Source organism: Lynx canadensis, chromosome B2 (genome assembly GCF_007474595.2).
Source record: "Lynx canadensis isolate LIC74 chromosome B2, mLynCan4.pri.v2, whole genome shotgun sequence".
Classification (NCBI taxonomy): Eukaryota; Metazoa; Chordata; class Mammalia; order Carnivora; family Felidae; genus Lynx; species Lynx canadensis.
In genome coordinates this window covers 34,263,340-34,277,223 of record NC_044307.1, presented here as the reverse complement: position 1 = coordinate 34,277,223, position 13,884 = coordinate 34,263,340, and the positions used below count along the sequence as shown (strand labels likewise).

Here is a 13,884-nt window from a genome sequence, read left to right as displayed (position 1 = left end):
TTTCCTCATAGTAAAGCAGTAAAAATACCCACCTCACAGAGTTGTAAAGTCTGGGGATGGATGTGAGGCAGAGCAGGCCCTGGATAAAGCACATCTTTTAGGGCCATCTAACATTGTGGTGGTGGGGCTCCTCCCAGGTGGAAGAAAACAAAGGCAACAACACAAAGTTGGCGGAGGAATTGGGCCAGGGCACCTCTCCAGGTCAGGCGGACTTGGCACGTGACTTGTTGCCTCCCCATCCTCTACGCTTAGGCTCTCAAAGGCCTCAGCTCAGAGCACTGCCCACTCTGGGGCCCACTGGCCTTGAAGACCGCAGCATTTCTGAAGCACATGGGGGTGAGCCTTGTGGGGGGGCCCGGCTTCAAGGCTACTGGCGGCAGGAGGCTTGGGATTCAGGGCCCTCCACATCAATGCCTCCCTTTCTTTAGATCCAATGCCTGTGAGGGCTGGGACATGCTCCCTCCAAGAACAGCAATCATGGATGTTGAAGAAGTCTGCTCAGATAACTGAGACACCCCTCTTCCTGGGGGTGTGCCTCTGCTTCCAAAAAGCCAGTAACAAGAGTAAAAGGAAACTTGCTAGACGTCCCAGGAGAGGATGATTCCTGGGCTGGGGGAGAGAGTTCCATTCTCAAGTGGCAGGAAGGGACTTGGGCACATCTATCACCGTGGAGAGAGAAGAGGCACCCCCAGTCCCTGCAATGCTCCCATGTAGGAGAGTCAAACCCAAAAAGTTCTTTCCATCAGATCTCTTCCTCTGCATCCCTCCCTTCTCACCAGGGCTGATCTGGTCCTCCCACACACTTTTCACTAGGGTCCAGTTATGCCTTTGGGATTCCACAGCACAATCCCAGACACCTCAGTGGGCATCCCCAGAACTGGGACTTCAGCACTAGGGCAGATGAGTCATCAGAGACCTTCACTAGCCTTGGCAAAGGCACCTCCTACCCCCACTCCAACGTGGTACTTTGCCCACTTGGAGCAGCTGACCATATGCAGTGTGTGGATGTGGAGGTGGCTAGGCATGGAAGGGCTCTCCAGTACATGAGTTAAGGTATGAAAAAACAGAATTCTTCCAGTCAACCATCCTGATGCCTGAGATCCAACCAGAGCCTGGAAGCAGTGGTCCCACTGGTCCTGTTTGGCCCCCTGCAGCCTACCTGCTCCTTTGTGGGCAGAAAGTCACTGATAGCTGTTCAGGGCTTTTCTTACACCCGGGCTTCCTCCCACCTGTGCCCCTGGTGAGCCAGACCCAGAGGTCTGGCACCGAGGCTCAGTGGGGTTGTGCCAGGGATACAGGGCTAAGAGCCTGATTTGACCAGTCCTGGAACCAGAGACCGAAGCTGAAAGGAGGGAGGGAGGGACCCAGGTGGAAACTTGGAACTTTATTAAATACTCATTCACCCATTTGCCACCACCAACCAGAGCAGGAAAAAAAATTATCAAAATGGAATTTTAAAAAACCAAACCAAACAAATGAAACCCAATCCCCAGTATGTACAGGGCTAACTCCCTGCCTCTCTGCCACAGAGAGGACAGGGGGCAACTGGGGGCGGGTGGGGCTGGGCACCTTTTCTCCAGCCACAGGCCCCTGAGCAATTCTGACTATGATGGCAGGAAATCCCTGCTGCCAAATGGCCAGGCATCTTGGCAGTCCTCCAGGGAGGTGGTTATTGCTGGGAGGAGCAGGGCTGAACCTGCTCTGCCCCTACTGGGCTGAAGAGCTGTCTGCCCCTTCCCCTGGTGGGCAGTGACCAGTCAGAATAGAGGACCAGTCCCCACAGCAGACCCAGTTGCCACCTGAGAAGGGGAGTGGACTGAGGGCAGGAAGGTTGTTCTCTGGAGGAAGGAGGGTGGGCACCCAGCTGATTCTGAGGGGAAGATGCCCCAGTGCAGCCTGGTGACCAGCTCGTCCTCTTTAGCTCCTGAGGATGACACACTCCCCCGATTCCAGCTGTTCGGTCTTCCTCTTGGGCAGGGCCCCTGGACCCTTCAGTGAGGCTGTTTTCCTGTCGCCTTCTCACCCTGGAGACCTATGTGGCCACCTTCTATGTGTCAGCCACAGCCCGGGCTCTTGGAAGCAAGGATGCCCGTGTGGCATGGCACCTCCTCCAACACGGTGTGGGACCCAGCCCCCTGGGACTCAGCAGCCGTTCTCGGGCTCTGTAGCCTCCAGGGTCACGGCCCCTTGCTGCATGGCAGCGGTGGCCACACTGATGGCCTCCTCTAAGGTCTGCTGCTCCTCCAGCTGTGGAGAAGGGGGTGGAGAAGGAAGGAGAGAATGAGACACTCCCCACTACAGTCCAGTGCTCATCAGTATGTGGTCTACTTTTCTGAATCCCCTCCATCCACTCAGTGCCACATCCTGAGCAGTTAGTAGGGCCCCAATTAACAGGAAGTTCACTGACTAGAGTCCTAGCAGGCTAAGCGTGGCCAGGGAGCCACAGAATGGTCCATGGTCAGAGAGTTGGGCCTGATCACAGAAGGGAATGACTGGCTGGAGGGGACCTTAGTCATCATCTACTTTAGCCCCACTTGTTTTCCTGATGAAGAAACAGACACACGGAGAGACAAGGGGTTTAGACGACCACATGTGTTGCCATCGAAATTATTCTAAAGGCCAGAGGGGGCTTTACCACTCTGCTTCAGTCAAGAAAGAGCCTGAGACAGGTGTGTGGATGCAGGCAGAAAGGGATTTGTCTTCTGAAATGAGCTCTTTTTGAGCCAAATGCCCTTCTCTTCAACATCTCCACCTCATTCATTTCCCTCCCATCCTTATTCCTTTCTCAGGGTATTGGACCTCTACACCCACCTGCACCGCAATGTGCGTTCCGTTGGCTGTGGCCAACAGTGCCACCTGTTGGTGATGAAGGGATGCTACACTAGAGTCTTCGGCCACCACAGCCCCAGAGGTAATGATTGTAACCTGAAATATAAAAGAAGGTTTTCCTAACCCACCTACATTACTCTCCCTCCCCCAATCCAAATAAAAATGTCTTAAGCAAAGTGGCTAGGAACAAGCCAGAAAGGGATGGATAAAACCACTATAGGTCAGATTAATTAGCACAGGGCTCAGAGCTTAGTGAGATGGTATTTTTCTCTTAGAGGCAACTTAATTTAGAGATTTTTGAATCATAGAAGGTTAGAGCTGTCAAAGGCCCAGAGATCATTTAATCCCCTCATTTGGAAATGGACTGGTCCATGGAAAAGTGACTTGCCCATGATAGCAAAGCCAAGCAAATTAGAAGTAGATCAAGATTTAGAAACTGTCTCATGACCCCCCGTGAAACGCTTTTCAAGAGGAGAGCTGCTGATGGCCCAGAGGAGCCGCGGGGGGAGTCTTGGTCCTGTAAAGAAGGCATGACTAAGTCAGCCTGCACCGTAACGCCCACCCCACACAAAGGAAGGACAAGAGAACAAGAAACCCCAAGCAAACCGCCTGGTCATACGGGCTGCGTCTGCGTGCCATCAGCGCTGACCATGGTGACCGTATGTGTGCCAGATGTGGCAAGGTCATCGTCCTCACTGGGTATGGTGAGGGTGGTGCTGCTGTGCTGGGTCACCATGCTGATAGCGCTCCCCAGGGCCTGCAGGTCTTCCGGGGACAGGCTGACCTGCCGACAGGAAGGAAGATGAGCTGGCAGTGCAGTGGAAGGTTGTGTGAAAGCCCCTAGGTGGACATACCTGCTCTCCCAGACAAGGGTAGCTCACCAATAAGCTAGCCAACTAGCTTCAAGTTATAGAGGTGTAGGGGGACAGGGACAAGCGAGTAAAACAGGTCTCAGGTTGCAAAAAGCTGGCCACTTCTATTTACCACCACTTTGCCTTGGGGCTCTGCTCCATGCAGTTTGGGGTCTCGACCCAATTTAATCCTCATGTCAACTCCAAAAGACAGAAGTGCACTTGACAGTGAGGGTGCTGACAAGGGTCATGTTATACTGCTGGCTAGAAACTCTAGCTTCCAGACCCCAAGCCATGATCTGGCCCCCACATCAACATGCTTCTCTTGAGAAGGATATCCAAGTGTCTCACTCAGACGATCAGGACCTGTCAGCCTCCATGTAAAGGGGAAGCTAGTAACTGCGCTCTCAAAGTTCCAGAGGTTGAGGTGAAAGCATGAGAAGAGGCTGGCTTACAAGACTGGCTACCCTCAGCCTCAGCTCCCTGAGATCCACAAGGCTAAAAAGAGAAACTGGGTAGAGATGGGGCTGTCAGAACTTCGGGACTCCCCAGAGAGAGAGAGAGAGAGAGAGAGAGAGAGAGAGTACCAACCAGAGCGGCCCACCGCACTCCTACCCCAGGGCCTGTACCTGCTGGGCACCATCCTGAGTGATCAGAGCCACCTGGGGGGCCCCGTCCTCCTCGGTCACCATGGCCACTTGGGCTGGGATGGCATCACCTTCTTCTTTCACCTCCGAAAGGTAAGCAATGCGCGGTCGTTTGGGTGGCAGGCTCTCCTCGGCTGCACACGCGGCTAGGAGAGGAAAGCCCAGGCTTACATCTGCCACCCGGTGGCCGCGGGAGGCCTGGCTTGTCCCCACTCTCACCTCCTATCCACACCCCTCACCCTCGAGCTGCTGTTGCTCATAAAGGGCCTGCTCGCTCTCCTCCGTGGCCTCCAGCTCGCCGTGGGCGCTGCGCTTGTGCATGGCCAGAGTGGAGGTCTGCCGGTACGTCTTGCCGCAGGTGCTGCAGGTGTAGGGCTTGCAGTGTGTGTGCACCACATGGTGCTTATACAGGCTCGAGTACTCGGTGAAGCGCTTCCCGCAGCCTGGTACCGTGCAAACGTATGGCTTCTCCCCTGGGGACACTGAGCTGTGAGGGGGGTGGGAACTGGGGCTGGCAAGGGGAAAACTAAGGGGATGGGAGGGGGAAACAGGGCTGGTGGAGCGGGAGCCAGAGGGAGGGACAGGGACTGACACCCAGGACTCTGAAAAGACACAGCTGGAGATAATGGCCAGTGGAACACAGAGGGGACAGAAGTGTGGGACCACTGAGCCCAGAGATGAGGTAGGGAGAAAATGGGGAGATGAGGGAAGGCTGGGTGAGTGAAGGCACTGGCGGGGGCCGCTGGGGGCTTGGAAAGTTGAAGGCTGTCAACAGAAGAGGCAGGAGATGGGGGTAACCGATGTTATCAGGTGTGATGGGAAAGTGAGGGGACACATATGGCCGAGAGGTGACACAGAAGGCTGGATGAGGGATGTGACACTGGGGAGGGTGAGGATACACAGGAGTCATATGGACAGCGGAGGCGGTGAGGAGGTAGGGTGACATTTCACTCTGCTTTTCCCCCCTCACGACTGACCCTGGCCTTTCCCCAAGAGCTCAGATGTGGGGAGCAGGCAGGGAGCTGAGAGAGCTAGCTGTATGTTGGACTTAACCAGGGAGGAACCGCTCACTTCAAGTGAGACCGTGGTTCTGGAGATATGGCCGGAACCACAGAACCCCCTCTCCCCGCCCACGGGCCAGCCTGGACTGGCCAGCAGAAGGGCTCTGGGCTAGGAGCCGAGACCATTTCTCAGGTCAGAAAGCCTGTGGTTGAGGGGGCTGGGGCCTCAGAGGGGGTGCTTCTCGCATGCCAGCTGGCCCACCTGTGTGGATGCGCACGTGATTCTTGTAGTTGGTGGCGCTGGTGAAGCCCCGGCCACAGTGGGGCTCGGGGCAGGTGTAGGGCCGCTCGCCTGTGTGGGTGCGCACATGTACCTTGCGGATATTTGATGTGGTGAAGGAGCGGCCACAGCCCTCAAAGGGGCATCGGAATGGGCGTTCACCTGTGGAAATGGGGTGGGTGAGGGGGACCGCTCAGGAAGGGAGGTTGTGCCAGAGTGAGGAGCTCCAGGTCCAAATGTGAACAGGGCAGGGCCCAGCCTACCAGTGTGGGTCCGGACGTGCTTCTGCAGGTCTCCTGAGGTCTTGAAGGCCTTGCTGCACAACTCCTCTGGGCACTTATATGGCTTCTCACCAGTGTGGGTGCGCACATGGCTCTTCAGCCCATATCCTGTCCACATGTGGGAGGGAGGGATGAGAAGAGGCTCTGTGGGGCCTCATCCCCCTCATTATCCTAATTCAGAGGTTCTCCACCTTAAGGTCTGCTCCAGCCCTCCTCAGGCACAAGAAGCCTATGTCGACCTCTCTCCCAACCCAGCCTGGGCACATAAGAGAGGCTAGAAAAGCCCACACTTTCCTCTTCAGGGGAGCCAGTGCCAGTCTAGAACAAGGGTCTGAGAGCTACGGCTAAAGGTTTCAGAGGGGAAACGAAGGCCGGAGAGATGCAATGGACCAAATACCCCACAGCTGATGCAAGAGGCGGGGGTCTCTCTACCAAGCCCCCAGGCTCCTTTGGCTGGCCTGGCTTATGCTGCCTCTCACTTCCATAACCGGGTTTCTTCCAGAGACGGCACCCTACAAGACAGAGTGCTCTGACAGCAGTCTCTCCAGGAAGGCAGGAAATTCCCAAAGCGAATCTAGAACTCTCTGTCCTCAACGGGAAGCAGGCCACCTTTTAGTCTTCTTCCAGGTAAGTTACCTGTGGCAAAGGCCTTTCCGCAGCTGGGGAAATCACACCTGTACGGACGGTCACCCGTGTGAGCTCTTTCATGCACCTGTGGGGACAAGCAACCATGGGATTCAGAGGGACGAGAGTAGGAATATGCTCTTTGGTTTTCTTTAGGGCTCAGAGCATCAGTACTGGCCACTACCTTTACTTTGCCTCTTTAGCTGAGAGGCCACCTCCTCCAGAGGGCACTCTCTGATTCTCTTCCTTCCTGCACATGTGTGTCACAGGCCCCTGGGCTGACATTTCTGTACACTCATACCTTCCTTCCAGTAGCCAGTGAGAAATTCGAGAGCAAGGACTCGTTCTAGTTAACACAGGAAGGTGAAATTACAGCCTGGGTGGGGCAGGGGGGAACAGCAAGGCTGAAAGCTGTGTGTGACAACCTTACCTTTAAGTGATGAGCAGTGGTGTAGAGACGCCCACAGCCCTTGTAGCCACAGCGGAATGCTCTGTCCCCAACCTGCTGTCCTTTGCCGTTATGGGGAGCCTGGCTGTCATGCAGAACCTGAGGAAAAAAATCTTGAGGTTCCTGTATGTATTCTCTCTCTTCAATGATGAGAGGGAAGAGGTAGGATATAGGGCCCAGCTGACAGCTCATAACCCAATAAATAGGGTTAAACCTGCCAGAGGGAGAAGGGCAACCTGGGATGACAGATCCAGACAGACAGGAAATACACAATGAAGCACCCTACAGAACAAACAGGGTTGGCATGTGAAGTCACCACCCATCTCTAATAGATAGAGGGAGGGCTAAATGTCACAGGGGCATGACAGCTATGGAAGAAAGGGCATCCCCTAGACAGCTAGGGTAAGGTGGCCTTTCAGCCACCCCCGAGCGAGGCTGAGATTCAGCAGCCCCCACTTTTGGCCACACACACTTCAGAGGCCACAGCTCTGGACAGTGTTATCCTCCGATGGGAGGAGACCCCTCCCTCCCAGTGGGAAACCTGTGCTCAGAACGGGCATTCACAAGGGGCCTGCTGTGGGGATGAACTCACCTGGGCTCACCAGAGTGAGGTGACCATAAGCAGCAAGCTGCAGAAGTGCCCAGGGCAGGCCAAGGCAGGGGCCTGCAGGTCCTCGCCAGAAGTCTAAGCTCTAACTATAGCCCCCAGCTGACGGGCAAGTCCTTCTCTGTCATGTCTACTGGGAACATTGCTAAAGCCACCTGCTTCACACCAGCCTCGGGCCTCAGGGAGCCCTCACTGCTCTTCTGCTTTCCTGGGCCAGATCCTGTAGGGACTGTCCCTTAGTATTTGTTTCTGGGACACTTTGGCCTTCCCGGGAGCACCCGAAACAGAACTCTGGAAGTTACGGGGAGTAGGGGGCAGATGGGTGAGGCCAAATTCATGGCAAGGTCTGTCTAGTCAGCTCCAGGTCTGGAGGTCAAGCAGCTGACAAAATTTCATGGACACTTAAGCAGCTGGTGAGTGGTGGGGGGAGTGTCACAGGCAGCCAGGCCTGCTTGGTGGGCTAACCCACTCAGGTGTTTGGATTTCCCATGTCTCACTTGCTCTCAAGGGAATCAAGGAACTTCAGGGTTGGAAGTGACCTCTGAAGTCATCTAGCTCTATCTCATCCTCCCAGAGGAACGAGCTGAGGCCTAGGAGTGGAATGACTTGCTCAAGGTTAGACTAGGCAGAGGCAGAGCCAGCATGGATCTCAGGGCTCATGACTCAAAGCCCAGTTGTCTCTCTAACAGCAGCAAGTCTCAAATATGGCTTCTAAAATACACCACAGGGAACGGTGGCAGGAGTGGGCATAGCCCTAAGTGGTCCGCTCTAAACTTCTGTGCTTCATTTTGAAAAGACAAGAGAATTTCTTCTCCTTTAACACAGCCACATAGTTTTATTATAAAAACAACTCACCCCAGTCTTTGGGTAACACTAGTGCTCCAGGGAGCCCCACTGTGTCCACCCTGAGGCTCTACAGCTCATCCTAGCGAGGCTGCACTCCAGTTTGGCATGCTCAGAGATCTCTGTGCCCTCTTCCCCCATGGGTAGGACCCTAGCTCCCACGGAGAGAGCGCTGACTGTTGACACTGGGAGAGCCAAGATCCTTTTCCCTCACAGCTAAGCTACTGTGTGGGCCTTGTGTTCCAAGAAGCTCATGTGCTCTGTTGCATCTGCCCTTGTCGTTGCCTACTGAGGTTATTTTTCCAAATGGCTAAGTGAGTTGCAGAGAAGGAATAAATACCAGAACATCTGACCTCAGTGGCCTGGAAAACTATTAAAAGTCACTGGCAAGGGCATTCTCAGTACAGAGGATTATTACAACAGCAAAAGTGAAGCTGGGTCTAAATTGCCACTATACAGATGGCACCAATTCTTACAGCCGCCTTCCCTCTGCAGAAGCATCATAAGCCAGGGCAAGTGTCAACAGCTGTTGGTGGCCCCATGTTATGCACACCCTGGATGGTGATGTGAGAGATGAGTCGGGGAGGCAGGGTGGAGGGACAAAGGGGGTAGCTCAGGCCATGCCCAAGCACAGGATGGCCCTCGTCCCCTAGGGTGGTGGCAGTTTTGGCCAAGGGAGCTGATGGGCAGCATCAGGCTTTGTGAGCTCACCTTGCTGGCATACTGCTCCAGGGCCACCACTGTGTCTGCGCTGAAGCCCTCATCGTCCTCTGCGGCCAGGTCCTCCAAGCCCACCTCTGTCTGCACGGCCAGGATGGCGCTGTCTGACGGCACAGCCACAGGGTGATGAATGTAGGCAGTGGAGCCGTCTTCCAGCTGGACGGCCTCCAGGGCACTGGGGTCATAGCCCTCTGCAGGGAACACGCGGTTAGCCCAGATGCTGCACAAGGGCAAGAGATACAGCTGGGACCCTGGCTTTAAGGTAACGAGAGGTACATATACCAAGGAAGGTTTCAGCATCTCCTGGTCCTTCACCTTGGTGATTCACTCTGGCTGGCCCTCCTTCTGGGGCCACCTCTCCTGAGGACAAGGTCTCCTATGGGGCACTGACTGGGAACTCACAAGCTCCATGAGGACCTGAGGGGACCATCATCATCTTGGCCTAAATGACCCTAAGAACCTCCTAACATCACCTCCTCTAATTCCCTCCAGGCAGCACAGCATCCAGAGGGATCTCTGCAGGACACATATGAGATCGTGTTATCAGATGGTTCAACCACTTCCCACTGGTCTCAGGATAAAGACCAACAATAAAGCCCTTATCTTGACACTCAAGGCCCAGTGCACTGGCCCCTGCCTCTCTCATCTTACCCACCCCCCTCCCCTACCTTCTGGCCTTCAGCAGTTCCTTCAAACATGACATTCTTCCTTCTCCCATCTCTGAACCTCACACGCTGTTCCTTCCTTCTCTTGGGAGTACAGAACCCTCCCTGCCATCCCTCTTCCCCCAGCTAAGTCTACCCTTTAGCTCTCAGCCCAAGCATCACTTCCTCAGAGAAGCCCTCCCTGAGCTGGATCTCCACTTGGGATGATCTGTTCATTGGTGACAGCATGTCTCACTTCTGTTTCCTCCACTAGACTCTAGAAGAGCAGGGACTGTGTCTGCCTTTGTCCTCTCTTGTACACTCCACACCTAGCACAATGCCTGGCATGCAGTACTTGCTCAAGAAACTACTTGTAGAAGGAATAAACCGTTATTCCTCATTACCTTAGAGGCTTCAGTCTTTTTTTTTTTTTTTTTTAATATTTATTTTTGAGACAGAGCGAGAGACAGAGTGCAAGTGGCAGAGGGACAGACAGAGGGAGACACAGAATCTGAAGTGGGCTCCAGACCCCAAGCTGTCAGCACAGAGCCTGATGCGGGGCTCGAACTCACCAACAGTGAGATCATGACCTGAGCCGAAGTTGGACGCTTAACCGACTGAGCCACTCAGGCGCCCCAGAGGCTTCAGTCTTAAATGTCAGTTAAGTTTTTATTCTTGGTCTTGGATCATGTCCTTGGGTCCTGTTTAAAGCCCTAAGACTTTGTGGCTGTGCTAGAGCTAAAGCTGCCATTGAGGCCCATGCTATTGAGCCCCAAGGCTCAGTTTCCTGGAGGCAGAAACAGCCGCTGATATAGTCTGGACCAGGGAAGGTAAGCGAGACCAGGGAGGGTAGGCGAGACAGCTAATCCAGGTGAGTTTAGGACTATAGCTCCCATGTCTATGCCCCAACCTCTGCCAATTATGCCACCCTCCCTTCCTGCCACTCACGGTGACTGTGACCCCACCTTTGGGTGTGCGGTGTATGTAGGCCATGCTGCCATCTTCCAGCTGCACAGGTTGTCCATCCTCAAAGGAAAGAGGTTCTGTAATGAGAGCAATGCTTGCCTTTCTCTGGAGCTTGGTGCCTGGGAAGGGTCCCTCAGTGGGGGCTGCCTGGCCTCCCTCCATCCGGCAGAGGTGCTTTGGCGTGCTCTCACCTTTCTGCACCGTCACTTGGTGAATGTATGCAGTGGTCCCATCCTCGAGCTGGATCACCTGCCCTTCAAGCAGCTTCTCTCCTGTGAAGGTGGAAATGGAGAGAAGCAGATTAGGCCCCAAAGAGGTGGGAGGGACACCTGCCTGCTTCTAGAAGAGTCCTGCCTGAGGTACAGTCTGCCTGTCTAAGCACAGGTGACATGTCCCCTGCTCCCTGCCTCCCTGGGCCTGGGCCCCAGAGGTACTACACATGAAGACATCTCACCACGAGGAACCTAACAGCTTCCAACAGAATCCTTTCTTCTCACTCAAGGAGGAGCAACTTCATTTATTATTCTATCCATGCCCGGTGAAGTGGGGACTTCCAATCTAGTAGTAAGTTTCTGAGACTGATGTAGAGAACAAAGAATGCCCTGAAAAATACATTCCTCGTCTGCCACTGTGGCACCATGCCCAGAACTAGACTTTCTAATAAGGCAGTATAGCTTAGTGGTTAAAAGCAAGAGGCTTTGGGGGCGCCTGGATGGCTCAGTCGGTCAAGCATCCAACTCTTGGTTTCGGCTCAGGTCATGATCTCCTGGTTCGTGGGTTCGAGCCCCAAGTAGGGCTCTGCACTGATAATGCGTGCTTACCTGCATGCACTCTCTTTCTCAAAATAAAGAAATAAAAAAAAAGAAAGAAAAAAGAAAAAAAGCAAATGGCTCTGGAACTGTCCAGGCCTCCTGGGTTTGAATTTCAGCTTTGCCTCTTAACAGCTTAATAGCTGTGTGTTCTTAGACAGTTTATTTAACCCCTCTGTGCCTTAGTTTCCTTCTCTTCAAATGAGGATTAAAAACTGTGTCTTCACTGGGTTGCTGTGAGGGTTAAATGAGTTAATGAGTAGAAGACAGTGACAGGAGGAGCATGGTCAGCCCTCAGTAAGTCTGTTTTTATCATTATAAACCCAATCTGCATTTTTGAAGGAATAGAAAATAAAGCAACAGGGAGCTTATGTGTGAATGCAGCTGTCATGCTACTGCGTATCCTCTAGGTCTTATTCCATTGCTGCTGTGGGGAATGTCTCCTTCATTCACCTCTGACATTTTTTCTTCTTTTCTCAAGTAGGCTTCGCACCCAGTGCGGAGCCCAGTGTAGGGCTTGAACTCACCACCCTGAGAACAAGAGTTGGATGAGTAACTGACTGAGCCACCCAGGCGCCCTGACCTCTGACACTTTCCTTTCAATTTTCTTATAAAAAGAAAAACAAACCCGACTCACCTAAGGCAACCAGCAAGCAGTATAGAATGTAACAAGACTCCAGAGTTCCTGAGATATTTCCCATCTGTTATCTCAGATGCTTACTGGGGAGCACCTCTAAGAGCAACGGACTCTTCTGTTTAGAAGTAGAATTAGGCCTCTCCTCACGTCCAGTGAATTTCCAAGGGGACGAGGGGGAAAGAGTGAGAAAGGGAGGAAGGGAGAGGGAAGAGTTCATGCCAAGTGGTTTGCTTATTCCTTTCTTCCCGAGCTTCAGGTTTAGGAATTTGAGTTCTTATGACGTGGGAAAAGGACGAGGCAGCTGCTTCTGGCCCAACTCTCTGCTGCCTCCCCCGTCAGAAGAATCCCCAAAGTTGCCTCCACACTGAGTCTTCTCGGGTCTATAACCAATAGTTCTACAAGCCAGCCAAAGGCAGGTAAGGCAGAGACAAAGGTAAGAAGTAGGAGAAAGGCAGTTAGGGTGAGGGAGTGGGATCCCCCACTTCCCTCCCACCAGGAAGCCGTGGGCTTCCCCGCATCTAACACTTTATCTGTTGTGGCAAGGGCACCACACTTGGGGTTCTGAGAGCATTAGCAGAACTTCTGCTAGTACAGTGGCTATTGCTTCAAGGCAGGAGACAAAAGGTTGAGGAAAGTTATTGGAGAAAAGGTTTCAACCTAGAATCACCTCTCATACCAGAGACAACAATGGGGAGAGCCAGGGGCAGGGAGAGCAGTTCACATCCCACCTCATATCCCATTATGGAGAGGTGACCATATGTTCCTGTTTGCCTGGAACGGTTTCAGTGCATTTTTATTCATAGCACACTCTTCCACCCTCAAAAGTGTTGGGCCTGAATAACACGTTTTATGCCTACCCTAATTACAGATAAGTCTCATAAAATTTCAGGGCTTCCTGCTGCCTAAGCTGGACTCAGAAGGAGCTGCCTGCCAACAAAGATGAAAGCACCCTGGTCAAGAGCTTCAGCGGAGCTCACCAGGGAGAGAGATGCCTTTTAGAACAGTGTGGTTCCAGCTCCAGAAGGCCAGCGCGACCCTCAGGAGTGTGCAATCTGTTGTATGTGAGTCTGCGTACACACACGTGCACACATTGCAGCACCGTGCAGGAGCCAGAGAACAGGGACGGGAGAAAGCTATAAATGGGGAGGTGGGGGAGGCAAAGAGACCCAGACATAAGAAAAGAGGGTGGCTTTTTCAGGCCAAGTGCGGCCACTTGCTTTTTATTCATTCACTCGACCATTAATTCACAGCAGAAGACCAAGTCACGAGAAATAATTGGGTCTGTGCAGCAGCCACAGCCATGTCTATACTTCCTAAGTTCTTCCATCCCACTCAGACTGCAGCGGAGGGGCAACATCTGTGATGGGAAGTCTGCAAACACACAGTTTTGGGCCTCAAAAGTATTCCAGGCACACCTGGGTAGCTCAGTCCATTGAACATCCGACTTCGGCTCAGGTCATGATTTCATGGTTCGTGGGTTCAAGCCTCACATTGGGCTCTGCACTGACAGCATGGAGCCTGCCTTGGGATTCTCTCTCTTCTTTCTCTGCCCCTCCCCGACTTGTGCTTTCTCTCCCTCTCAAAATAAATAAATAAACTCTAAACAAACAAACAAAAAAAAGGTATTACAGGAGCACCTGGGTGGCTCAGTTGGTTAAGTGTCCAACTTTGGCTCAGGTCATGATCTCAGTTCGTGA

At 53.2% G+C, this 13,884-nt stretch overlaps 1 protein-coding gene across 4 annotated transcripts in view; it reads right to left on the bottom strand.

Moving 5' to 3' along the window:
• Nucleotides 1-1,369: 1,369 nt before the first annotated feature.
• Nucleotides 1,370-13,884, bottom strand: part of ZNF76 (zinc finger protein 76) — a 33,489-nt gene continuing 20,974 nt past the window's right edge. The window contains exons 3-14 of one of the 4 annotated variants that reach the window (XM_030315312.1): nt 10,933-11,013; nt 10,741-10,818; nt 9,123-9,322; nt 6,944-7,060; nt 6,526-6,601; nt 5,872-5,997; nt 5,591-5,770; nt 4,567-4,800; nt 4,310-4,473; nt 3,449-3,613; nt 2,812-2,925; nt 1,370-2,247 (exon numbers count right to left, since the gene is read on the bottom strand). In XM_030315312.1, coding sequence (XP_030171172.1) covers nt 2,143-2,247; nt 2,812-2,925; nt 3,449-3,613; nt 4,310-4,473; nt 4,567-4,800; nt 5,591-5,770; nt 5,872-5,997; nt 6,526-6,601; nt 6,944-7,060; nt 9,123-9,322; nt 10,741-10,818; nt 10,933-11,013 — 1,640 coding nt within the window. In that variant the 3' untranslated portion in view covers nt 1,370-2,142. Of the gene's footprint in view, nt 2,248-2,811; nt 2,926-3,435; nt 3,614-4,309; nt 4,474-4,566; nt 4,801-5,590; nt 5,771-5,871; nt 5,998-6,525; nt 6,602-6,943; nt 7,061-9,122; nt 9,323-10,740; nt 10,819-10,932; nt 11,014-13,884 lie in introns of those variants that run through there. The other 3 variants (XM_030315313.1, XM_030315314.1, XM_030315315.1) reach the window with 3 other exon arrangements.